Source organism: Rhinolophus hipposideros (genome assembly GCF_964194185.1).
Source record: "Rhinolophus hipposideros genome assembly, chromosome: 8".
Lineage (NCBI taxonomy): Eukaryota > Metazoa > Chordata > Mammalia > Chiroptera > Rhinolophidae > Rhinolophus > Rhinolophus hipposideros.
In genome coordinates, this window is record NC_138054.1 from 31855793 (window position 1) to 31883257 (window position 27465).

At 40.2% G+C, this 27465-nt stretch overlaps 1 protein-coding gene across 1 annotated transcript in view; it reads left to right on the forward strand.

Moving 5' to 3' along the window:
• DDAH1 (dimethylarginine dimethylaminohydrolase 1) overlaps positions 1-26557 on the forward strand; it is a 130036-nt gene extending 103479 nt beyond the window's left edge. Inside the window, exons 5-6 of the mRNA XM_081057516.1 lie at positions 21107-21250; positions 23448-26557. Coding sequence (XP_080913642.1) covers positions 21107-21250; positions 23448-23564 — 261 coding nt within the window. The 3' untranslated portion in view covers positions 23565-26557. The remainder of the gene's footprint in view (positions 1-21106; positions 21251-23447) is intronic.
• The last annotated feature ends 908 nt before the right edge of the window (positions 26558-27465 follow it).

A 27465-nucleotide genomic window follows, 5' to 3' on the forward strand; every position in this document is an offset into this window, starting at 1 on the left:
CTTAGATCCATTTTGAGTTAATTTTGGTACACAGTGACAGATAGCAGTCTAGTTTCATTCTTTTACACGTGGATTCCCAATTCTCCCAGCACCATTTGTCTTTTCTCCATTGTATGTTTTTGGCTTTTTTGTTGAAAATTATCTGTCCATATTTATGTGGGTTTATTTCTGGGTTCTCATGAATTTGGGTTTTCTTATGTGCAAACGATGGGCAGCCGCTCGGAGATTTTTTAGCGGAAGTATAGAAGCTGAAGATGGTATTTTAGAGAGATCTCTCTGGTAGTATACCCGTAATGATTTAATAGGAAGAAAAATTAGGAGTAATAAAAATAGTTAGATACAATCATACAGTTCATAAATAATGGCAAGGAGGGTCTGGACTAAGAAAGTAGCCATGAAAATAGAAAAGGCCATGCAGAAAGTGAGGTCTATTTAGAAACGTAACAGAACATTGTGACTGGTGGACCTGAAGGGGCAAGGGAGAAAAAGAGAAGCAGATCAACACTTCGACAGATATTTATAGCACTCTTGTTCTGCAGCAGGCACTGTGCTTGGCCCTGGGGAACAATGATGAACAAAATAACTTCAGAAATGACTTCCAGATAGGGTGCCTTTGGTGGAATTTTTGGAAAAGACTTCAAACTGTCCCCTGTCACCATGAACTTAGTTCTTCTCATCTATACAGGAACAAACTATAGAAAATTGGTCCGAAAAGCTACATTGCTGGATTTCACTGACCTAGATTCACATTTTGGGAACTGAGCTGTACTCAGACACATCCAGCTGACAGCAGCTCTGGTAGACATCCGATGTCTAAGACTGTAAGACCCTAATGAGCTTGGCTCCCATTTCAGTTTCCATTGGCAGCAGTCACTGGCTCATCTGAATTTGGAGTCTCTGTCCTTTACCCTTTTCCATTTATTTTTTATTGTCTTTATCTAGTCACTCTCAATGCACACCAAAAAAAAAAAAAAATCACTTTAACATTTGTATGCCCTTCATCTCCGGCAGTGTCCCATTGTTTCTTGGCTCAACTGAGTTGGTGAAAGACTGCAAAAAAAGCCAAGATGATTTCTGCCTCATGGGCTGAAATTGTACATCACCGCATGACCAATGCGACACTCTGGGCCATGCCAACACCAACACCCATGATGTTGAAAGGATTAGGAAATGTGTCAGTTAAGCTGGAGGGAGGATGGTTGAGTTTTGGGTTACTGTTTCTCCATGGAAATCACATTTATTAAATGCCTTCGGTGTTGATGAGTATCCTATTGCTGGCCTGAAGGCTAATAATGCATATGGTAAAACGAAGATACTAAATTAGAAGTGACATTTTCACTGTGAATTATTCTCCAGTCACTAGGGAAAACATCCACACTATCTGATATGATATGAGGCTTGGACCATCCTTAGAAATAATGGCATGTAAGAGAAACAAATTAAAAATAAATTTGCCACCACTTTCCTGCAAATCCATTCTGCTAGTATTACCCCGCTCTTAATAACCGCTTATTACTTCTCCTTGTTTTCATCTTTCAAAATGTCACAGGGGTCCAGCAATCTGTAAGAATATTTCTAAATCTATTTTTCTTTTATGGTCACTGGATACTGTGGTTAGGGCCCATGTTACTCAAACACTATCTGTCTACAAATGTAAAAGTCAGCTTTGGAGATAGGTCACAACAGCCGTTCCCTTTTATCTCTCTCTGAAGTGGGACCAAGTTCTAAGCTGTGACCACATATCCAGAGGTGACTCATGGTACAGAGTTTTTTAAAAAAACATTTAGAAGTTAGATGAAAGATGTTGATTCTATTACATTTTGTGCATTTTCTAGTCATTCATTTCTTTTTTCCATACACACCTATTTCTTTTTCCATACACACCTTGGCAAGTGATAAGAGCTCAATATATATAGGTTAGCCACCAGTAGTTGTAATGTCAATAGCAGTAATTAACACCTTTAAGATCATGTTAATTTAATTTGAAAAGTCTTAAGTGGTTTTCAAACTTTACTGCACCCAGCAATCACAGTAGAGTGCACATTTGAAATGCACATGACATTCCTGGGGTTCCCCATGAGAAATTCTGATTCAGCAAGACTGGGAGTGAACCCAGGAGCCCCTGCATGATTCAGAGGCAGGTGATCCACAACCCACACTGTGAGAAACACAGGCTCTGTCTGGAATTCACCAGACATCAGTTCCTACACTAGCATTTGAGGGCAGGGGAGAAGATTCATTCCCAAAGTAAGTTGTTATATCCTTGAATAGAAAATGCCACTTACTATCATTCAGAATAATATCATATTGAGTAAAATAACTGGCACTTCAGAGAAAGAGCTCTGACGTGAAAGAAAACTATGCAAAATTCCACAAGATTGTTGAAATACAAATGCTTATGCAAAGCTAATTTTTCTCTCAAATGTTGTGTCTTTTTAGGGAAATGCTTACAGGATAAAAGATATTGGTCATACATGTAGTGCCTTTGTCACTGTTGCTAGCATTTGTGTAGTAAAATACAGGGTACCTGCAGTGAGCGCTCATTGCTCTCATTCCCATTAGGTGCATAGGCCCTCGGACTTGAATAGAAAAGTCTGCGCTCCTTCCCAGCTTGAAAACAAACATGATACTAAATTCTTCAAGTAGGAACAGTGGAAGGAGGAGGGAAGCCTCAGTCTCCATGTGGATAAGATGTTTGTCTGTTCCCATCCCTGACCTTGTTACAGAACATTTGAGAAGGGCCTCCGGAGAGCAACCGAAGCTGATTAAAGTTGGAGATTGAGGGGCCAGTATTGATTGCACAGAAGGATGTGGCACAAGCGTGGATTGACAGCTCTTTGCTCTTCTCTGAAGGTTAAGCTCCGAGTGAGTGTGTCTTATAGGTGATTGCTTCAGATTTTAGGAGGATTTTAAGAGTTATTGAAACGGAATGCTGAAAAAATCCTTCCTACATTCAGCACTGAACAAAAAATGTATCGATAGCCTACCACATGGCACGCTTTGCTGCAAGGTGCCAAACCAAGGGCCAGTGCTGTTACTGTGCCTCGCCGGAAGCTTTTCAATAATCATCTTCTGGGGTGACTTGGATACTTGGACTCGATTGAATTCAAACAGTATGTCAATTGCCTACATGGCAGAGGTCAAAAGACGTACAGTGGGAATATAAAAAAAATGTTACTCTCTAGACCAGTTGATGACAGTCAGCCAGTTGCCTTCTCCTCCAACTTCCATTTCAACTTCTCTTCTTTATGGATTGAACCTTGAGTTTTAAATCAGCAACAGTGCCCCTTGGAATAACGTCCACATTTCTCAGCTTCCTTTGTACTAGGTATAACAATAAGACTAATTATTGCCCAATGAGATGAAAGTAGAAATGCTGGGTATGAAATCCAGGCATCCTGGATTGGAAAGGGAGGAATTGTGCCCTTCTCCCCTTCCTGAATCTTGCTGCTTGAAAAAAAAAAAAAAGATGTAATGGTTGGAGCACCAACAGTTGTTTTATATCGTGAGGACAAATGGCTGTATTCCAGGTAGAGTGGAGCAAAATCTAGAGTGAGTCTGGATCCCCGATGACAGTCAAGTCTCTATACTCCACTATGACCTCAAAACTCTTTTCACCTGAGAAACAAAATTTTTCAGGTCACTTTGAGGGGCCCTAGAGACACCACGAATATCTTACTGAAACACTAAGGATCCTGTGAATCACGAAAGGAACCTCTGGCCGCGAGCCTCAGCCCTGGAGTCAGAGGTAGAATTAGCTTCTCTCCATCTATGTGGGCTGCACAGGGAGGTGTGGGGATACAAATGAAAATCGGGGTAGTTACTGAGAAAGCGGGGAATTGATGTGGGGAGGCAGACAATTCATTTTAGGGGAGCTAACCCTCAATTCATTTTAGGGGAAAAACTGTCTTTGTTTAGGAAAATACAAGTCTTTTATCATGAAAACTGACACACTTGGAGGCTTGGGGACAATACAGCAGGAGACAGTACAGCCAAAGAGAAAGCAAAAGTGTCCTTTGTTAGAAGCAATAGGAATGGAGAGAACAGAGAAAGATGAGAGAAAAGGGAGTGAGGAGAGGGCTGAACCACAAAGCAGAGTTGTCAAGTCTTTGAAGAACACCAGCATTTAGTATTTTATTTTAAGTGTTTATATTACTGCACTACTCCAACCTGCCAAACTTAAGAAAAATCTATTACCCTACGAGAATAGGGGTTTTTTTGAGGTAGAGAAAGACTGATGTTGACAGGGTTTCAGAGGAATAGCACCTATGAAACAATTGTGTCTCTAAATGGATCTAATTCAGTGGAAGTGGGGCCAGAGATAACAGGAAAATACAAGCTACCACTTTTCCCCCTCCCACCTTCTACCGCCAAAATTGGTAGAAATTATGGAGAGGGCACAGACGGTGGTCCTCAATCCCGCCTACATATTAGAGTCACCTAGGGGGCATTTAAAAAAGAAATACTGATGTTTTTTGCCCCCACTCCAGATCAAGTAAATAAAAAAATCTCTATGGTTGGGGCCTAGAAATCTGTGTGTTTTTTTTAAAAGCTCCCCAGATGCTTCTAACATGTAGCCAAGGTTCAGAACTGCTGGCCTAGGACATTCCACATATCAAAGAAGATCTTTAGATCTTGAGAAGAAGAGAGATCCCTTGACTTGGTAGAGAAGGAGGGCGCTGAGGAGCAGCTGGCATTGTTCCTCTTGGTCCCTCTCAATTCTCTCCACCAAACCAAGACCTCTAGAAGATGCCCGGGGTGAGTCACGAGACCGGGGTTAGTCCTCACGTTGCAGTTCACTACCTTTGTGTGATTCTAGGTAAAGGGCTTCATTTTTCATCTCTCTGAGCTTCCATAAAAGAGAAGTGGGCTTGATAGTTTCCAAATCCCTGTCTAGTTCTCAAAACTCCTTAATTTTCTATAAAATGACATCACTTTCCCTGTGGCTCAGAGTACCTTATCAACAGTCACTGTCTGCCAGTAACAAAGACCGTGTCCAGACAGAAACCAAGGTTTCTCCTCCCCATTCCAGAAATGTGAAACTTGAAACACAGAGAACCCAGTTAACTTCCCACACAAGAGGAGGCAAAGTGGGGATGGCTGCTTTCTCCATTAGCTATGGTTTAGTTGTGGTCATTTCTGGGGATTTTGGTGTCTTGTAAAAGGGAACAACAGCTGTTTTCTTAATTAAACACTAATGCATTTCTTTTTAAGGATCTTATTAATTCAGAGGAAGAATACAAGAGTAAACAGTATACTTCTTTGGAAGTTTTACTTCTTTATCTTTCTTTTCTTGTTTTTCCTATTTACCGTGAGTGCCTGCTCTTCTTCTAAAATATGAATAGATTTTTATGGCTTTCTCCTAAAGACAGTGGTTCTCAACCGTAAGCAACTCTGGGGCATTTTGCGATGTCCAGAGATATTTTTGTCACAATGTGGGGGGTGGGGGATTGGATGCTACTGGCAGGTAGTGGGTAGAGACCAGGGATGCTGTTAAACATCCTACAATGCACAGGACAGCCCCACAACAAAGAATCACTCGGCCCAAAATGTCAATAGTGCTGAGGTTAAGAAACGCCATCCTAAAATATGAAGATCTGTCAACCGAGCTTCACAGAAATTTCAGTTTCTGAGCTTATTCAGTTTCTGGTGCTTCTCTCCCTGACACATTTAGGGACAGCAGTGACTCCTGAACATCAAGTAGTGCATGCCAGCAAGACTGTTTTTCAGTAGCAGGGCATTAAGTAGCTCTATACAGTCCCAATATTTGTTTGGTTTTGTGTAACCTTATTTTCAGACATTAGAACTACCGTGTTTCCCCGAAAATAAGATCTAGCCGGACCATCAGCTCTAATGCATCTTTTGGAGCAAGAATTAATATAAGACCTGGTATTATATTATATTAGACCTGGTCTTATGGTAAAATAAGACCCGGTCTTACGTTAATTTTTGCTCCAAAAGACGCATTAGAGCTCATGCTCCGGCTAGGTCTTATTTTCAGGGAAACAGGGTACTTAGTCTACATGGGCAAAAATGTCATAAATGTGAGACAATCACAGAAATTGAGTAACAAGACCACATGTAACTGCTTTAATGACTGCAAAGTCTACCAGACTTTGAGAGAAACGGAGTTTGGGCCCTCTGAACTGGGGTGTTCAGACTCCTTCACTAACAAATTCAGTGTGGCGGGGAGGGGTGAAGTTTTTGTTTTGAGCATATACAGGTATTAAAAAAAGACCTGAAGGACCCATATTGACTTTTAATAGTGGTTACCCATAGGGAAAAGGAGAAGAGATAAGAGAAAGATTGAACAGAAAGGTCAAACAATAAAATTCACAAATTTTAAATGTACAATTCAGTGAGTTTTGACAAATATATTCAGTTGCATTAAGTCTAACAGAACTTTTTTTCATACTTGCATCTTTTACATGAAGCTTGTAATTTTGTTTATAATTTATATTATTGTTTATAATTAAAACACATGCTTTTAGAAGAACTGGTTGAAATTATATAATCATACCTCACTTCATTTTGTAACAGCAGCTTACCAAGCAAGATACATAAATTATAGCAAAATACCATAACCAGAAATAAAAGGGAAAGATGATGTAAACGGGGAAACAATGATTTGAATGGGAGCCAAGTGTAAGAATGCAGACCATGGATTCTCATTTCCTTGTTTACCCAGAGGACAATCGGACTTGAAGCTTCCAGTCAGTCAATGTGAAAAGGGAAACCCAGTCATCTTCTCTTCTGTGTTTGAGAACTTTAATGAATTGAGGCTCCTATTTAGCAAATCCAATGTACCGCCATTCCTCCCAAGAGGTCATGATACCATCAGTGTATTTCATAAACTTACTGAAGGTTAATCCCTAAATATTGTCTGCCCATGAGGAAGCAAAAGATATGAGAGCCAAATTTTAAAGCTAAAGTGATCCATGACATTAACAGAGGGTGGAGGGCAACTTAAAGTAACTTCTTAGGTACGGCCAATAGATGCTGATATCCAGGAACCAAGTATTATAAAGCCATGAAGTCTGTGGAGGGCAGTGGTTTGCTGGAGCCAGCTCCCACCAGCTGATGAGGGCCAATTGTTAAATTTTCAGGAATTTTGCCAGCTGATTGTTAAACACAGCCATTATTAAACATTCAATTATATAAATTTACAGTTAAATAAATTATGCAAAAAACAAAGGTGATAAATATTTAAAACTCATTGCTTCCTAATTATGTTACATTTTACCATTAGCTGTGCTCTTCAGGTTATTTACATCTGTTGTATTTTGTAAGCTAGTAATATTACATAATGGTAAGCCATTGCACATCTCTTCCCAACTCCATATTCAGAATGTCACATTGGTAACTTGAAATTGGGCACAATGGGAGTGTTTACATTATAGAATCAGCAAATGTTACAAAACAGGACTTGGTTTATCATTTTATTGATCGACTAGGCATAAGAAACAGATGGAGAAAATTTTAATCCTGCAGATTCAATTTAAGTCATGTGTGGATCCATTACACTGAGGAGAAAAATGAGGAAATAGTCTTCCAGTATTCAAAAACTATTATGCTGAAAAGAATTCACTCACATTGTTGCCAAACAAGTGAAGTTGCAATGTATATCTTCATTGTTTCCTTTGTCTCATTAGTGTAAATAAAAATATCAACCAGCAGCCATGTTGGAGCTACACTGATTGTCAACTGCAACTACAGGTTGGCCTCAGATACATGAGCTTTAAGAAAACAAACAGAAGCATTCTGTGAGAATCAATCAGCAATATGAAATTTACAGTCAAGAGTACTGAACACTTTACTATTATTTATAAATTGTATGCTATCCATCCTTTATATCAGTAAGTTTTATAATAAACTTAGGTGGGTATATACACATATAATTTCCTCCACATTTACCAGTACACTCCTGCCTGAAATGGAAGTTCTCAGGGCACTGAGCCTGTGCTGAAAACTTTCTTAGCCACCTAGGCTGAGTACAGTTAAATAGAATGCTATAATTGGAGGTCCCAGTGACATTTGTCTCCATCCTGTTTCAGAAAAAAAAGAATGCTCTTGTGTGAGTATAGACTCTTCCCTAACCCTTTCACAGTCAACCCTTCCACAAACGGACAAGTAGGCTGGATGGAGGATTTTGAATGACTCAATGCAAAGCAATCACAATTATTTCAAAAAAAAAAATTTTTTAGTGCATGCCGTACTGAAGAGGTAACCAAGAAATCATTTGTTCATATGGAGAATAAGCATTAATCCACCAGTGATTGGGTCAGAGTGACTAGGGCTGGCCCTGGGCATCATTGTAAAGTGTGTGTGTTTGGCCATTTCTGGCCTCTCACCTTGGAGCCTGCCCCTCTGCTGCTCAAGAAACAAGAATGCCTTGTCACCCTCTGTCTTTTTCTATTCTCAAAGACTCTGCTCCTCTTTTATCTACTTAAAGAATATAATAGCTAACTTTGAGGAAACCAACCCATGCAGTCCAGCAGCAAACTCACATGGCTTCAGGGGCCAGACCTTCTCTGTCTAAAATGCATTCAAAGTCAAACTTTTTAAAATATATGGTCAAATAAATTATATCTACAGGAAAAATTTGCCCATAGGCTGCCAGTTCATGAGCTCAGAGTCTAGTTTTGCAAGGGACATTGGCAACGTGGTAGTTTGATATGACAGAAAAAGGTAAACATTTGGAGTCTGATGTAGCTGAACCCGAATTCTGGATTGACTGCCTTAACATGTGATCGTGAACAAATTACTGAATTTCTCTGAACATGGGTTTTCTCATCTGTAAAAAACGAATGAATGAGGCATGAATGAATAGATGAACCATAAATAAATAGAAACTAGCTCAATGAATGTTCCAGCTGTTTCGTGCTCTCAAATGACCCAAGAGAACCTGAAAGATCAAGCCTCCAATACCCAGAATTAATATTTGACAGTGATTTTTAGGGTGCTAAATTCAGGGTACAGATATCTGAGGAAGCATAACTGGGGCATGACTTCAATAGCCAAATAGGCAGCTGTCTACTGTTTAACATACCAAACGTGAGAATAAGGCTGTGGGAGATTTGTTTCTGCCACAGAGCTTGTCTTAGAGAATGCATAGGCTGGACTAAGAAGGAAGGGTAGGATCCCAGATTTTGCATTTTGGAAGGGGTGGTTTTGTCTGTCTCTCATCTCCATCCCTAAAATCAGAAATTTAGGGCTGTGACTCACCCAGAAAATCTCCCTTGTTCCTTCTACCCATGCCCTGCTCCCCAGCCCTCCACAGAGCTCAGGATGGTCCTCCAAGAGTATGGAAGATTCTCCCAGCCTTTCACAGAAACCATGGTTTTTGAGGGTCCCTTCCAGAAATGGTTTGTGTGATTTATGGGTGTTGTTGGAGTAGCAGAAATCTTCCTCCACATATTCTTGTAAGTGAATAAAAGCACTTACATGAAAAGGCTGAGCAAATGCAGCCGCTCCAAATATGAGAGAGAATTTGTGGAGGAGATGGCAGCTAGCTTTGAAGGGAATATTTGACATTGAAAGTATGTCCAGACTAAACTAAAAAGAATCATGTAACCTCATTCTTAGAATCTGACAGCCCATTAATTCAGACAGGGTGTTTAAAAGACAACCTTTCTCCAGTTCTGTTCATTTTGACCTGATCCACAGAAAGACTATGAAAAATGAAAACATGATATCAATTCTAGAATTTTCCATAGCTATATTGATTCAGCCTTAAAAGGTCTGCCCAGGCCTGATGCCTCCTCTGTTGCCAGGCTCTCAATAAACTCTTGATGGATCAATAAATAAATGAATGGATAATATTAGATATCCATTAGCAATGAAATAGTGCTTGATCATATATTGTATGTCTCAATCGAATCTATAATCTGTTGCATTTAATATCATCTCAGTTTTGATACGTTGAGAGGATACATACGTATTATTTCGTAACGATCAATTATGAGCAAGCCAAAAAATGTGCTCTGAATATTTTCTAAATATTCTAAGTATCTTCTATGCACCTTTGCCTCTGTGTTTGACCAATAAGTCTTAAATTGTTCTGTGAAAGAACATAGCCTAGGAATTTTTCTTTTTTTTTAACAATTAATGTAACACAAAGAAACCGTGAGTAACAAGTGAGAGAATGGAGCTTTCCAGTCCTTTGGATGAGAAAATTCCCAGAAATGTTGGGAACTGCCGGAAATGCCTGGTTGTTAATGCAACTAGCCATGTAAATCCTCTTGGGCTGAAAGCCAGACATTTCCCACTCTGCTTTGTGACAGCTCCACTCTGGGAAGCAAGGCCAGTTTCTCCAAACCAGCAGCTGTGTAACAGACCATGAAAGGGCCAAGATGATGCTACTCCGAGCCATTTCCTCTCTACTGCATGCTCCCCATTAAGGAGCTGCCTATGATAGAAGTGAGGTCGGCTTTCTTTTTCCTGCTAACATATGTACCTTCACATGCTTGTCCTGCCTGAACCCTTTTGCCGTGAGGATTGGATATCTCCGAATGAATATTTCCATAGATTTTTATACGTAAAAATAATGTCATTTATAGATAAAGCAGCTCAGAATATTATTATTAAATGCATAAAATAGTCAAAATGTCAACTTTTTGGTTTTTGTAGATTTCTGACACATTTTGGGAAAAATATTTTGAAATCAATTAATGCAGCGAGAGTTAAATTGTAGATTATCATCTCCTGAAGGCAGAGCCTGTAACTAAATTACCTTTGCATCTCTTTCCTTTTTCCCACCTTTCACGGCCATGGTGCGTAGCCCAAAGGGGAACCTCCCTAAAGGACTGTTGAATTGAACCAAACACCAATTACGTACATCCAATTCCAGTAATGATTATTACACAAAATGGAATGATTCCTTTGGGCAATGACAAAAGTCAGAAAAGGCATTTAGAGGAGCATCTTGATTTCTCAGTTCTTCCCCCAAAGCCCTATAGAATTCCTGTATATTATCCAGAGTCTGGGGTCTCTGGGGAATTTGTGGTGCCTGAGGAAGGTTCAGGGCTTTCTCCTTTCAGTTCTGGCTTGCGCACAGTGAGAAGACAGAAGTACAATCCCTGTGGTTTAAAGAACCACTAAATTAGAACACTAATTTACACAGAGCTCTGGAGCAATACACCGCCTACATCCTTTTTTAGGAAGAAATGTTGGAACCTGGAACTAAAGGGCCCAATAGCCACATTCTCAGGATATTTGAAATGATGCTCATCTTGTAACAAAGGCTTCTGGATATCCACAAAGCGGAAACAAAGCCTGTTCCTCCATTTCGCCGCGGCTCCTTCCTTGGGAGCCCGAGCTCTCTGAGGTGATGTCCTGCCAAGTGAGCAGTGGGCGTTCCAACAGAGGAAAGATGTTAGAGAACCATGCTGAATCTTCTTCTGTGTGTTCCTCCCTGAGTAGCGAGCACCCGGCATTGTATATACACATTATCTCCTGAACCAAGGTATGAATAAATGGCAAGCTGTCTTTTTCAGACAATAACAACATATACTTGAGAAGAAAACAAACTCTCTGACAGGAAAAAGAGAAACCTGTTCTTTGTCCCAAAAGACAGAAACTGTGTTTAGAATAAGCACCTTTAGCTTTTTGATGGGAAAAAAAATCTTTTTTGTTTATTATCTAGTTACCACTTCCTAAAACCCTTTTTTTTTTTTTTTTTCAGAAAGGCTATGCCTGACATACCTTTTGTATTTTTTTTCTTTTCAGTTAAGCAGAACCAGTCCCTGTTCCAAATGGGGCCTGTTCTATTATTAAAAGTCATTTCTTTGGGCACATTTTCTAACCTGTCTTAAAATGATAACCCTGTGGCCTTGATAAATTAATTGAAAATTTTCTCCACACGTGGCTTTGGTGGTTTTGTTAAGGCATTTATGTTACGAATAACTCTCAGTAGAATTTATCAGTGAATTACTTTATGTATTCCCAGCATTTAATTATTTCCCCAGTAAGGATATTATAATTCCTTTCCTCACAGGAATGAAAAAAATGAAACTATTCTCAAAAAAATGCTAGGTTGGGAGTGTGTGTGTTACGGCTGTTGAGTCGGCTCCAACTCCTGGCGACCCTATGAATGAGAGATGTCCACCATGTGCTGTCCTCACAGCCCTGCTCAGACTCACGCCTATGGCTTCCGTTATGGAATCAATCCATTTCATGTCTGGTCTTCCTCTTTTCTTGCTGCCTTCTGTTTCTCTCAGCATGATTGTCTTTTCCAAAGAACCCTGCCTTCTCATGATGTGCTTGAAGGACAGCTTTAGTTTTGTCATTTTTGACTTCAGCGACTGTTGCAGGTTTCCTTTGCTCCGGGACCCACCTATTTGTCTTCTTGGTGGCCCAGGGTATCCGTAGAGCTCTCTTCTAGCCCCGTGTGATTACTGGCCCAATGTCAGTAGTTTAGGAATGCTTCCAGCAGAAGCTTTCAATTGTAAATATAAAGCCCAGTAAAGAGAGAAACACTAAAGAGTGAGGAAAAGCAGTCATTAGAATTTCAAATAAATGCCCGTAACTGAAGAACAAAGCAAACACATAGGAACTGGAGTGGGGGCGGCTGGGGAGGAAGGGGATTGTTCACTCAAGGAGGTGAGGGTGGAGGAGGGAGCGTGGAGAGAGCTGGAGCCCAAGTAAATAAAGCACACCGGGGAAAGGAAACATAGTCTCCATTATTCCAAAGAAACTGGGTACTTTCTGAGGTAGATACAGCCTTGGAATTTTAGTTTGTTCCCTCACCGATAAACAAGAAGTCAGCACCGACAATGATCCTTGGTAACACTTCCTCTGGAATGTACAACATTCCATGTTTCTGGTTCATAGTCACCACCGGACATGCATGAGTCAGACTGAGAGGTGGGAAATATGCCCAGGCTGCTTATGGGACCACTGAAGGTATAGTCAGCCTATGAGGTGTGGCCTTGCCATGCTTCTTTCTCTTTCAACTCATCTTGTACAGAGAGCCGTAGGTGATTTTTTTTATATAAACCAACTAGTGCTTTATAAATGGAGCCTGAATGTGATAGACCAAAATGTGCTGCCCACAGTTCTCCCAGTAGCTTCGAAAATTAAGTCAGTGGAAATATGAGATTTTCTGGGTTTGGTTTTGTTTGTGTCTAGGCTTGACCAGGTAATGGCTGTACATACCATGTTTTAAGGATCTTTGTGAGGCCCTTGAATCACTGGGGAATCAGTAGACCTCTGGCCCAGGGCACTGTCTCCTTACTGGTCCAGAAGAAATCCTGAACTTCTGGGGTAAATCAGGTCCGATCCCTGTGAAGGCTGACAGTCCAGTTCTGACTGCAGACATGAGAAGACTGACTATCTTGGCCCACCTTCAACAGGACACAGTAAGCAGAGATTCAGACATTGCGTAACCCTACTCCCTGTACCTGGAAAGAAGCATGCTGGTCAGACGGACCAAGAGTAATGGCTGAAAAGTCAGACAAATCCTAACTTGCATCTTGTGTTTAGAAACCGCCCCACTTATATCATGAAGAAACCAATCTGCTTTTTGGGTTCCTGGACTATTTTACTAAATCCGGAGTTATAAACTGACAGAGGAGGCCTATGTGTTCAGTTTGCAATATACACAAAGTTTTATTTCTTTTCTTCCTTTGTTTTAATGCTTTTAGGTGCTGTGCACTCTCTAGTTCACCCCAGGTCCTCTGTTCCTTACTGTCTTACATCCAAAGTCATTTGGGTTAGGACCAGAGTATACTACTGCCCTTCTGTACAGCATAGAGAAGAAGACAAACCTTGGCCTCATTGATTTTAGCCTGGTTTACTTTTAAGTAATGAACTGTGTTTATATTTCTGGCCATAGACCACACCTTGTTTTTCTGAGGGAATGCAGTCGTTCATATATGTAATTGATCACAAAGTCCATCCCAGTGTGCTCCTGAGGTTCCCTATATCCTCTGCAAGGAATGAAGAAATGAATCAATGAGTTACAAACATATTTTGATCACCTGCGATATGCCAGGTGACTTGCAAGAAACAAAAAAGGAAGAGTGCTCACATTTATTACACATTTAATATATGCTAGGAACTCGTGCTAAGCACTTCCCATACATGACCTGTTTCTTTCTGTTTTTTAAAGGAATCTTGAAAGTTACGCTATGGGGAACAGGTATGACATCGTCATCCCATTTTACAGCTGAGGAGATTGAGGTTCAGAGAGCTTAAGTGAATTGCTCAAGATCCAGAGTTAGTGTGTGGCAGAGCAAAGCTTCAGACCCAGGCCTTTCTGACTCCAAAGCACATGCTCTGTTCACTGCATTATGCCTGGACCTGCACTCAAGGACCTAGTATTCTTTTTGAAAAGAAAGAGAAACTTGTAAAAACTAATATTAAAATGTGACCTAATTTTGAAAAGTCTGGGAACTTTCTAGCATTTCTCTCTACAGGATCCAGGCAGAAGGGATACTAAACCTGAAAGACCATTGGATTATGTATTAAATAATGTAGGTCTTAGAAAGAAGGGAGCTAAAGAAATCACCATACGAATAGGATGGGTATCATGTTCTGTGGTTTTAAGAATAAAGATTGACCTCCAAAACAAGTTATTTTAAGAGTGAGGTTAAAGGTTAAAGCTTGCCAGAATAGTAGATGGGATTGCAGACTGGAAACTTGAACTTTGTCCAGTCACATGTGATAAAATACTAGTGGCTATTAAGGGATTATTAACGTGCCTTATTATGTACATTATCTTCATTAAACTTTCACAATAACTATGAAAGACTATTATCCCAATTTTATAGGTGAGGAAAACAAGAAGTCAAAAAACAAAGAAAAGCTTAAATTTATATAGTTCATAAAAGTTACAGCTGAGACTCAAACCCAGGTCTTACTCCAGATTCGATGGTCTTAATGTGCCCCTTCCCACACAATAATAAATGGAAACTACTATTACTGTGTTTTGAAGCAGCCCTAAAGGAAGTCTGCATAAGACATAATTAAATAGCAATTCATAATAGAAGAGAACAGCGTGGGTGTGGATTATTTTTCTCTTATATAAGGCTCTTCATTGTATTTCTGAGCATATCCGTTTTGTAAAGAGGGCCAAATTGAATATGTTGTTAATTTGCTTAGAATAGGAGTGCTTAGAATAGAATAGGAGACACATCTTTAGGAGTGTCTCTAACTTCTTAATTGTCCACATATTCAAACAGATCCAAGGTTTCTCAATCAGGGCTCTCTAACAAGAGCCCACCCTGCGGCTGATCCACTCTGTGGGCCTATCCTTTCAGAGAACAATTGAAACTAAAAAGTTCAAGAGAGATATCCAGTCAAGTCCTATAGCTACACCAAACTATGCTGTATCATAATAGGCTTACATAGGAAAAAAGAATTCATAATACCACAAGAGAATAAATAATAAATACAAACTGAATGCAAAAAAAAGTAGATGGTAATGGTAGTAGGAGAGAAAGATCCACTTCAGTTCTGGAGGTCAAGAAAGAGAGCAATCTACATAAGAGATCCAAGATTGTGGAGTAGATAAAAACTGTGCCTGCTTCCTTCCATGAACACATTAAAATTACAACTAGATTATAGAACAATCAACCTGGAGAACCATCTGAAGTCTGGCCGAACAGAAAGTTTATAACTAAGAATATAAAAATAAGCCACGTCAAGACGGGTAGGAGGGGTGGAGACACAAAACGGGCTGGCCCCAAATTCCATGTGGTGGTTGAGAACCAGGAGGGGAATCTCAGCCACAGAGGAGCGAGAGACCCCAGATGCACACCGGCCTCCCCAGCCCCGAGTACTGGTGCCAGGAAGAGGAGTCCCCACAACAACTGGGAGTGAAAAACTATGGGGGTTCCAAACATCCAGGTGAGATGGAAGGCTGAAGGAAACACAGATGCCCTCTTAAACAGCCCACACACAGATTCACTTGCTCTCAGGCGTTCAACTTGGGCTGCAGCAGAGGGACAGTAACTCTGGCGCATTGGAGGCACACAGCGGACAGACTGAGAGGTGTGGCTTTGGGGCAGAGCTGGAAGACAATCACCATTTTTCCTGTGTGGGGTCCTCCTCTGATGTAGCCGGCAGATGGGCACCATCTTTTTTGTGTTGAGCTCCCCCCTCCAACCCAATCGGAATCTGATTGGCCTGGTGAGCTCCTCTCCCTCCATCCTGCTGACTCACTGAGATCCCTCTCCACCCAACTTGCCTAACCCAGAGGCACTTTGAGAACAGCCAGCCCCTCCCACATTGCACTCTTTCTTGAAAAATTATTAGAGTCCAAAGGACCCAGGCGGATGACAGCTGCCCTCGGGGTGCTCTGAGACTTTTGCTGAGTAGCTCCAGGCTCAGCACTGGCACAAAGCCAGAGTCTGTATTAACTTGTTGACCACAACTCTTCCCACTGTAGTGACTGAAACCCTGCCTCACCCAACTTGTATACCACATGCGGCTTTATCAGGGTTGAACCATAAGGGAGCCAGCAGGTGGCAGCAGAACTTGTGGTGTCCTGGCTTTTTGTGGAGCTACCCCAGGCTCAGTAATGTTGGCAGCCATCCTCGGTTTGCAGCACGGCATCTCCCAAGTGCCTCCAACTTTAGCATAGGCAGCAAAAAACTGGATAACTTTGTAGCTCCTCCCACGTAGTCAGTCCCTGACCAGTAACAAGCAGTGGCTGACCTGGGTCTGTACCAGAGCCCCTCCCAAGAGGCCCCAGAACGAATATACTTGGAGGTTGGCTTCAGCACCCTACCAGAGACAGAGTTCAAAACAATACTTACAAGGATGCTTAAGGAACTTAAAACTTCAACGAAGAGATAGTAAGCATAAAAAAGGACATAAAAAAGGACAGCAGAACACCACCCAGTTAATTCCACAATTGGCACACCCGATGGGTGGTTTCAACAGGCACCAGAGCCCACTGGAGTGAATCCCACTCAGTGGGATAAACCCACCACACAGCAATCTATAAGCTGTGGATGTGGCAAAACCCCACAGCCAATCAGCCTATCCCACCCACTAATGTGCCAATAGCAACCAAGGCTCAACTATAACAAGAGGGTACACACAACCCACACAAGGGACACTCCTGGAGCACCCAGCTCAGGTGACCAGGGAGACTGTGCCAGGGCCCCACAGGGCATCTACTACATAAGTCCACCGGCAAAGATTGGGAGACACAGCAGATCTACTTAATACATAGAAACAAACAGGCAGCTAAAATGAGAAGAAAAAAAAAAATATGTCCCAATTAAAAGAACAGGAGAAAACTCCAGAAAAAAAATAAACAAAATGGAAGCAAGCACCCTATCAGAGACAGAGTTCAAAACAATAGTTATAAGGATGCTTAAGGAACTTAAAACTTCAACGAAGAGATAGTAAGCATAAAAAAGGACATAGAAACCATAAAAAAGAGCCAGTCGGAAGTGGAGAATACAATAATTGAAATGAAGAATATACTAGAAGGAATCACTAGCAGACCGGATGAAGCACAGGATCAAATCAGTGATTTAGAAGATAAGGTAGCAGAAAACACCCAATGGGAACATCAAAAAGAAAAAAGAATCCAAGAAAATGAGGCAAATTTAAGAGACCTCTGGGACAACATCAAGCATAACAACATTCGCATCATAGGAGTACCAGAAGGAGAAGAGAGAAAGCAAGGTATTAAGAATCTATTTGAAGAAATAATGGCTGAAAACTTTCCTAACCTGGCAAAGGAAATAGACATACAAATTAAGGAAGTGCAAAGAGTCCGAAACAAGATGAACCCAAACAGGCCCACACCAAGACACATCATAATCAAAATGGCAAAGGTTAAAGACGAAGAGAATCCTAAAAGCAGCAAGAGAAAGGCAACGAGTAACTTATAAAGGAGCTCACATAAGATTGTCAGCTGATTTCTCAGTGGTAACTTTTGCAGGTCAGAATGGATTGGCACAAAATGTTCAATGTGATGAAAAACAAGGACCTACAACCAAAATTACTCAGAAAAGCTATCATTGAGAATTGAAGGACAGATAAAGAACTTCCCAGACAAGAAAAAGCTAAAGGAATTCATCACCACCAAACCAGTATTACAAGGAACATTTGAGGGACTACTTTAAGTTGGAAAAAAAGATCAAAATTATGAATAATAAAATGGCAATAGCTACACATCTATCAACAGTTACTTTCAAAGTAAATGGATTAAATGCTCCACTCAAAAGACATAGGAGGGCTGAATGGAACACAAAACCCTTACCTATGCTGCCTACAAGAGAATCACTTCAGATTGAAAGACACACACAGACAGAGTGTAAAGGGATGGAAAAAGATATTTCATGAAAATGCAAATGAAAAAAAAAAAAAGCTGGGGTAGCAATACTTATACTAGACAAAATAAACTTTAAAACAAAGGCTATAACAAGAGACAAAGAAGGACCCTGTGATCCACACTTCTGGGTATTTATCTGAAGAAACCCAAAATGCTACTTCGAGGGGACATGTGCATCCATATGTTAATTGAAGCATTGTTTACAATGGCCAAGATGAGGAGGCAGCCTGGCTGTCTGTTGATGGATGAATGGATAGAGAGGAGGTGGTACATGTATACAATGGAATATTGCACAGTCATGAAAGGGAATGGGTTCTTGCCATCTGCAGCACTATGGATGGACCTGGAGGGTACTGTGCTGAGTAGAGAGACAGATGTAATGTGATTTTACTTACATATGGAATCTAAAGAACAAAATAAAACAAAATATTCATAGATACAGAGAACATGTTGATGGTTGCCAAATAGAGGGGGTTTGAGGGTGGGGGGAAGGGATTAAACAGTACAAATTGGTTGTTACAGAGTAGTTATGGGGATATAGGGTATAGCATAAGGATTATAGTCAATAATATTTTAATAACTATTTATGGCACAGATGGGTACTAGATTTGTTGGGGTGATAGGTGGGAGGGAATTGGGGGGCAGGGTGAAAAAAGTGAGGGATTAAGAAGTACAAACTGGTAGTTACAAAATAGTCATGGGGATGTAAGTAAAGCACATATAATCAATAATATGGTAATAACTGTGTATAGTGCCAAGTGAGTACTAGGCTAGTCAGGGGGACTTCTTATAAAAATGTCTAAACACTATGCTGTATACCTGATATTAATATAAAATAATACTGAATGTCAGCTGTAATTGAAAATTTTTAAAAAGGGGGGGAAATGTGAGGGGAATAGAGGTCCAAATTTCCAGGTAGGAAACAAATAAGTGATGGGGATGTAATGTACAGCAGGGGGAATAGAGTCAATAATATTGTGGTAGCATGATACTGTGTCAGGTGGTTGCTGGACTTATGGTGATCACTTCTTTAAGTATATAAATGTTGAATAACTATTGTATATATCTGAAACTAATATAATATTGCATGTTAGCTATATTTTAATAAAAAAATCTAAAAAGAGAGAGAGAGAGAACAAAGTGAGATGATTAATAAAGAAGGTTTTGAGTTACACAGACCTGGGTTTGAAATCACCTCTTTGACCTTGAGCAAGTTATTTGACCTTTGTCAGTCCAGTTTCTTCATCTATAAAATGGAGATTTTGACATGAGATAATAAACCTAAAATAGTGACATAGTGTCCTGCTTATTCTTATTGTAACTATCTATTTGTCTGTCAGTTTCCTCCATTAGACTGCGACCTCTTCAAACACTAGATCTCTGTCCTGTTCACCTTTGTGTCTCCCAGCCTTTGATAAAGTGCTGAAGCTCATGCCCATTCCTGATGTTTCCTTCTCTCCGAAGGCCATTCCGTGATCAGATTACTCTGGGCCTCTCTCGGCCCTTGGCATATGCCATACTAGGAGAAGTGAACGGTTTACATGACTGGTGAGTCAGGAAGGGCTTATTCCATACCATTCTTCATGATCACACTTGGAAGAGTCTCTTCCACTCTTCCACACCACAAATCTAACTGCCCAATGCCGCCACAACTGAATGGGAAGTCTACCTACTTCTGGGGTCTAGTAATATGAAGCAAATTTTTGCAAAACTATTGAAAGGTGAAGGGACACCTGGCTGGGAAGGTAGATCAGAACCAGATTATGGAAAAAGCCATGTTGTACCTCCATTCCAGGACATTTACGCTGATTCCTTACAATATATGAATATTGATAAAGAATGGAAAGAGTCTACATGACTAAACCTAAAACAATACTTCCTTTGCTTTTGATGTTTGGATGTTTTTTTTTTATGTGTGTGGTTTAGGGAGTTATTTGGGGGGATTTGTCTTGATTGTGTTGAAGAGGTGAGAATGAGGTATCAATATTTTAAATTTTGTGCATGGTTGTTTTTGGTGTTATTTTTAAAGTTATTTTATACTAAGGTACTAATAAACCCATTATTTGATTAATAGACCCACTAAAGCAGTTTTTATCTAAGTGTGCTCCAGGAGTTTGTCTGAGAATTACCTGGAGGGCTTTTAGAATGCAAATGTCAATGCTTCACCTCAAATCTGCCAAACCGGAATCAGATGGCATGGGATGAAGCCCCTTGAGTTTAACATTCTCTCCAGGTGATTTTTATGCACATTGTATTAATGGCATAACCTGCCAACAGAGAGGTGAATTGAATTCAATTTAAATGTTCATAGAAGAGGAAACTATGTTTTCATGTATATAGTTATTGCTAAATTAGATTATTGACCATTCTGATTACTGTCAGTCTTTTTTTGTTTTTTGTTTGTTGGGTTTTTTTGGTGTTTTTTGTTTTGTTAAGGTCTTTTTTCATACAGACCCGGTCAGCCCCGCTTACGCAGCCAAGGATATCATCAAAACCCCAGCTGGGCCTTTCATATAGTATGTGGCCATTTTGTGTCTTACTGATAGGTCTTATGAACAAAAACTAGAAAAATTATACACCACCCACTTTTAACAGAACAAGAAGTCCCCTTGCAATTCTTCCAAAGAATCACAGCTTTTTCAGGTTTTCCTCTTCTGGTTCTAAGTGACTACCTCTAGAAGATGGGAACTTCACCAGAGGAGAGTTCTTAGGCATTGGTTGCAACCTTGTATTATTCCAGTGCAATGACTTCCTTCTGCTTGAAAGTGTGGAGAGGCACTCTGCTTAAGCCTGCTGTGTTTCTATTTATAGATCATGCAACAAATGAGTGACCACCGCTACGACAAACTCACTGTGCCTGATGACGTGGCTGCAAACTGTATATATCTAAATATCCCTAGCAAAGGCCACGTCTTGCTGCACCGAACCCCAGAAGAATATCCAGAAAGTGCAAAGGTAAAATGCCATCCTTCCTGGCCACTGCAGTTAGGGAGGCTTCCCTTATAGTCGTGCTGCCTGGGAATATTTTCATGATGGAGTGACAACTAACCGGGGCTTCCTTTTCCTCTGCACATATCGATTTATTAGGAAAGCAGAAAGGATACTATCATTTCGGGCACAAGGAGAGTTTATTTAACTCATTGATGTCACTAATGTACCGGTCACTAATGCATGCGCAGTAATGGAGATGGTCATGTCTGCTATTCAGAGCTTTTCACATCAGTCCTTGTGCTCAAGCTCTGATTAAATATCCTTCCCCACACTCATATACTCATTAAGCATAGAGACCTACGATTAGATGGGCAGCTGTGTCATTGTTTTCTGACAAATCTGAGCTGCCCCTCCTCAGAGGGTCATTTGATTCTCAAAGCATAGACGTATGAAAGACCCAAAGTGGTGGGTGCTCATTGTCAGGACTGCAAAAAGAAGGGGCTGCACACCTCATGCAGCATAACAAGCAGTAAAAAAAAATACTTTGTCGAAAGGATAGAACAGGAAGAAATAGAGTACACTTGGAATGAAGTGTCCCTCTAAGAGTCTGCATTTGGAACCCAACAAGGGAATTGTCCCTAGATATGGAGTTCTTTCCTGGTCTAACCAAATTTTCCTGGTCTTTAGAGCACTCTGCCAATCTCATCTGCGTACTTTAGTAATTTCAACTTACTCCCACCAAGCAGATAAAACAGTGCTCATCCACAGATCCTTCAAGTGTCCCTATCTTTTAATCATTTCAGCACCTTCATCTCTGCCCAAAGGGACAAGATATTTATACTAAGTATTATGGGCTAGCCTTTAGTGACCATTGATCTTATTTGTTTTACATGTTAAGCTTTAAAAATTTTAGTACTTTATGCCACCATTTAAATGTGCAATACTGTGTAATTTCTAGGCTTATCCTCATAATGGGTCTCCCTCTTCGCAGGTAAAAAGAGAACGGTACAGGGAGCCATAGGTAGTTTCTATTTCCATGGCTGCAAATGTGAGCCAGAAAAATATAGGACTCCTGACCCCAGACTGCGCTTAACCAGCACTTGATAAATAATGGGCGTCATACTTTAATATGCTTCAGGGTTGTTTAAAAATACAGGTTCCTGGACCCCCACCCTAGAATCTGTGATATCAGCAAGCACTCGTGTCACAGAATTCACTTGGAGTCTCACAACTCTGGATGCTTCATGCCTGTCCAACCACATTGATCGTCTGACAAGCAGATGCTCATTAACTGCTTCTGAATTCAGCCCCGTGTCATCCCTGAAAATGGTAACCTCCATGTTTACCGAGGGCTTCCCCTGTGCCAGGCACTGTGCCAGGCATGCTACATGCATTATCTTATTGATTCATTACAGCAGCCCTGTGAGGCCACCATTTTTATTCCAGTCTTTCAGAGATGTAATCCGAGGCTCACTTGACTGAAGTCACACTTTAGGTAGTAAGTTGACAGCCCCGGGTTTGGAACCCAACTCTGTCCAGCGACAGCACTCTTAAACGCCATAGTGAATTTTAAGGAATGAAATGCTTCCTAAAGAAGAATGGTAGATTATTTTTAGGCAGTGTGTTTTCAAGTGATTTTTTTTTTTTTAAAGTGCTTTGTTTGATCATCAGGGAAAAAAAATCTGTGGATCTTTAGTTTGAAGTTTTGACACATGCTTTCTATGAGTGTCAGAAGATGCTATAAAATTCACACCTGTGGTTTAGAAGCAGTTTGGCCTGAAATGCTTCACTTAAATTATATTTTGTCAAGTTTTTCCCAGTGGTGTTGGTAAGGAAAGAAACATTAAAGTATACTTGAAAGGGTTATAAAGTGTGGGGAGAGAGTAATATTCAGACTGAAAACATGGCCACCGCCTTTCATGTATCACTTAATCTACCAGTGACAACAGCAGAGGAAAGGCACATTTACCAACCACATTTTTGACACATCTTGGCTTTGAGGTTAAAGCACAGAGTTAGTGGTTAACCAATGCTCCTAGCTCTATGGGTATGGCTGTGAGCACGTGTGTGGTCTAGATTGCCATGCACATCTTGGGGTTAAATGGGTTGAAAAGCCCACATTCACAACCAAATTAATTCTCTACACCAGGTGGGGAGCAGGTGGTAAGACAGAAGCAGAAATATAATCCTCCTTGCTCCCTTTCCTTGATCCCTACTCTAGGTTTATGAAAAGCTGAAGGACCATATGCTGATCCCTGTGAGCCTCTCTGAACTGGAAAAGGTGGACGGGCTGCTCACCTGCTGCTCGATTTTAATTAACAAGAAGGCAGACTCCTGAGTTGCAGTCCCTCCCTGCAGCTGGCAATACTGCACTCACAGGCCAACAGCTGTCCCCACTCCTGTCGTTTTCATTGACAATCTACTGTGCCACTGTGCTACTAACTCTGGTTTACAAAAGTTTAATTTTGAGTGTAATTGCTTTGTTCTGCAACCTCCTTCTCTCCCCTCACAGTGGTACTGAAGCTGTGGATTTGCTAAATGAATTTAGCAACCTAGAAAATATAGAGCTAATGAATTATTGAAATGTGATTAATGATTGTAAGGAAACACTCATTTAGTGTTTGTGTTATCAATGTGGAAATCATGTAGTTGCCAACATATGCCGAAGAATGTCTTCTTGATCAATCAGATAAGCTGGGTTTTGGGGGTTTTTTTTTTCTTTATACCATTAATCATTTTTGCTTCCTATGAAATTCCCTGGTCCATGGATTTTTTTCCATTCCCTTTTTTTCTTGCGAACTCTAAAAACTTTTTTTCCAGTTACTTTCTTTTACTTTTCCCACTTCTATCAGAATCACCTTGACCTTGGGAAAAATCAGGGGTCTTGCCTTCTGGATACCTTCCTACAGGTTTGCCCTGTCCACCATCTGTCTCTTCTGCCTCGTGGCAACATCTTCTGCTACATCCCAACTCTCCCCCAGAGGGACAAACAGGCCCCTCGGCAGAACTGTGACCAAAATCAGAGCCGCTGTTTGGCGGAGAGCTCACTGCACAGAGACACATCCTAACAGTGTTTCCCCAGAAATCTAAATTCCAGAAGTAGGGCATCACACCAAGGAAGGGAAATTCAGCACCAGATGGTTGCTAGGGGATCGTAGATCAAGAAACTTGGAAACACCCCATGGCACAACAAAAAGTCTTTAAGTCACATTCCATGAATTTTTGTTGCATTATTGTCCATACACAGACTTTAGGGAATAGTCTCGTTTTTTTTCCTCAGCTCATTTCTGTTCCTCCTATTGTGACTCATCCTATTTCTAGCCTTCTACCCCCAGCAATTATCCTAGCCTCGTAAAGTTATTTCTTTCGAAAGAGACATAACGTCTAAAAATGATTGTTGATGGACCATTGTTGATGGTCCATCTGTGAGCCAGATGGAAGTTCCGGAAGTGATTGGCCTGGTGCTTGCAACCAACAATGGACAATTTTACCTTGAAATACCCATGAGTACTTACTGTGGAATTCAATTTAAAACTTTCCTCTCTAGCCTTTAAATTGCACAACCTTAAACTGACACGAATCTCTTACATAGAACAATGCCGCAGTGAAGGGAGAGGTCATTGTCTTTTATTTAAACCTGGAAGAATCAGCCTTTTAGCAGGCTAGGGAAATGGTACTTTCCAAGGAATGGTGACTGATTCGGGCATGTTATCGAACTTCCTAGTCATCCCCACCTTTCCTGTATTGCCTGTAGGTTGTTTAAGAGCGAGAATCAGGGAGATTAAGAAATACTACTTCAAGTCTTATTCTGCTCAACTATGTGTAAGTAATCAAACATTCCTTATTTTTGAAGATCAAGAGAGAATTACCTTCATTTCCTCTCCCCCTTAGTAAATGGAAGTGGTAAACCTCTGAGAAAACCAATACATCCTTAACCACTCTGTCTTTTTCATTTATTTGATGATTTTTTTGCCAGAATTTGAAGAAATTCCTTCTCCTACTCCTCTTCCTTGTTGCTTAACTTTAAAATTTATTTCACATGCAAATATCTAGTTATATGCATTCCTATGAATAAACAATATCTTGGTCAATGTCATATTTCCAACTATTTTACCATGGGTGAGTAATATGTTTTTACCAGAGAGAGAATAAATGTTACCTACATGCCCACGTTAATAAAGAAAAATTGTCCTTAGCGTTTACAGTTACCCCTTGGGGTTAAATATGGCCTCATGTGGGCAAAAGCAGAAATCCCCTTACAAGAGTTCAACATCTCAAAAACAACCACGAGAGAGCTAACCCAATCCACTAGTTTTGGCTTAATCCACAGGGGCATATAATTGTCCATGTCTTTACTTCTGTCATCCCAAATTAAAGAACTATTTGTTCTCTATTATGTTTAGTCAATTGCAAGTGAATAGATTTTTTTTTTTTAGTAATTTGTTCTACGGAAAACTGTTTTTCACTTTTCCTTTGCTTCTTTCCCTCTTCTCTTTTTCTCAAGAAATCACTTAGAATCTGTGTGCCTCTTCTAAGAATCTTATTCTGCATCTTATTCTCTTCTAAGAATCTTATTCTGCATTCTGTGTCTCGGACTAGGCTGGCTTCTTTGGACTCCCTATGTGATATGATGGTGTGAAAATCTAAAATATTCGCAGCACAGTAGTATGACTTCTTGGGTGTTCTCATCAGCATAATGTTATCTTTGAAGAGGAACGATAACCTGGTACATAGGTTCCCCTCTCGTCCGTTGTGATTTATAAGGATAGATAAATAACAAAAATTGCTTTTTGATGTTATAAAGACATTAGTAATTGTATTTAAGTAAGTAAAAGTTGAATTACTTGATCAGTCAGTATGATTCAATTTAATAAGGACAATATAGAGAAAGTACATTATTTAGCATCATTCCTTCAACTATGATGGATTGCTATAGAAATCAATAGGTAGATCTCGCTAACGTGTATTGATTGTTCTTTTAATCTACAGTGAACAGATTTCTGAGGCCATCTCTTCATCTCTAAGGGGAGAAGATAGTTTATAAATGAATACTGTGACTTATCTAGAGTTGCATGTTAGTCTTTGTAATTATTTACTCTTTAACGGTCTACAGAACTCAGACTTGATTTCCACATGGTGTTAGGTTTGTGCATTTTATTTTCGTGACCATCTTGTTCCAACTAATGTGTGGTGATACACTCTGTGTGCCAAAACCAGTAATGCCTTTCGCGGCCCTTTAGTCCAGAGAAGTTCTGCACTGATGTTAGTCTCTTGCTGTCCTGATCCTGCAAGTACGCCAATCACGATGGAATAAAGTGTGTTATACTGTGATCAACGGTGTCTGTCTCTCTCTCTCTCTTTTTTTTTTTAACAGAAATTGCTGTGGTGAATCAAGCCATCATTTCTTTACTATCAGAAATGGAAGTTTTCTCTCTTCTATGAGCTATGGGACTAGAAACACTGTACCTGTAAATCAACTACCATCTGTAGCTTGGATTAAAATGATAGTGAAAGAGATACTTTATACTTCAGGCACTTAAAAAGTTTGCACACTCCCCATGTTGGGGCAGGAGATCTTTGATTTCACACGTGCTCCTCCCTAAAAAGGTTTCCTTCTTCCCTTGACTGTTAACTGTGGTCAGTACATTATATGGCTCAGTTATGGAGGCAATTGAACAATTTTTTTCTTTGCTCATACAAGACTTTGATTTTTTTTATTTCTATTTGTTTTACAATGAGCATCTTTTAGGAAACTTGAAGATTTTTTTTTAATGAGACTTTCTTATTTTCAACATTTCTTTTCCACGCTAAAAGTAGCATTGTTTTCTTTTTCTGATTGTAAAAGTAACTGTTCAGTGTAAAAATAAAATTCAGACAATACAAAGAAACTACAAAAACAAAATTAAAGAAAACATTACCCAAAATCTTATCATCTAGAGATGGCTACTGTTAACATCTTAGAGAATATCCACACCTCTGTGAATAGCTATGGATATAAATGTGGAATAATTCTACATAATCATGCTATTCCACAGCCGGCTTCCTCCACTTAGCAATATATTGGGGCATCTGTCCATGTCAATAAATATAGATCTACATCATCAATTTTAACAGCCCTGCATATTCCATGGTGATGTTGTTGATGCGTCTCTAGTTTACGCGGAGTGTTAGCTCACAGACGTTGGGTGTGCCCACACTGCTGGTAGCGGGTGGTCTTCGAGCTATCAAAAATGTGTTGT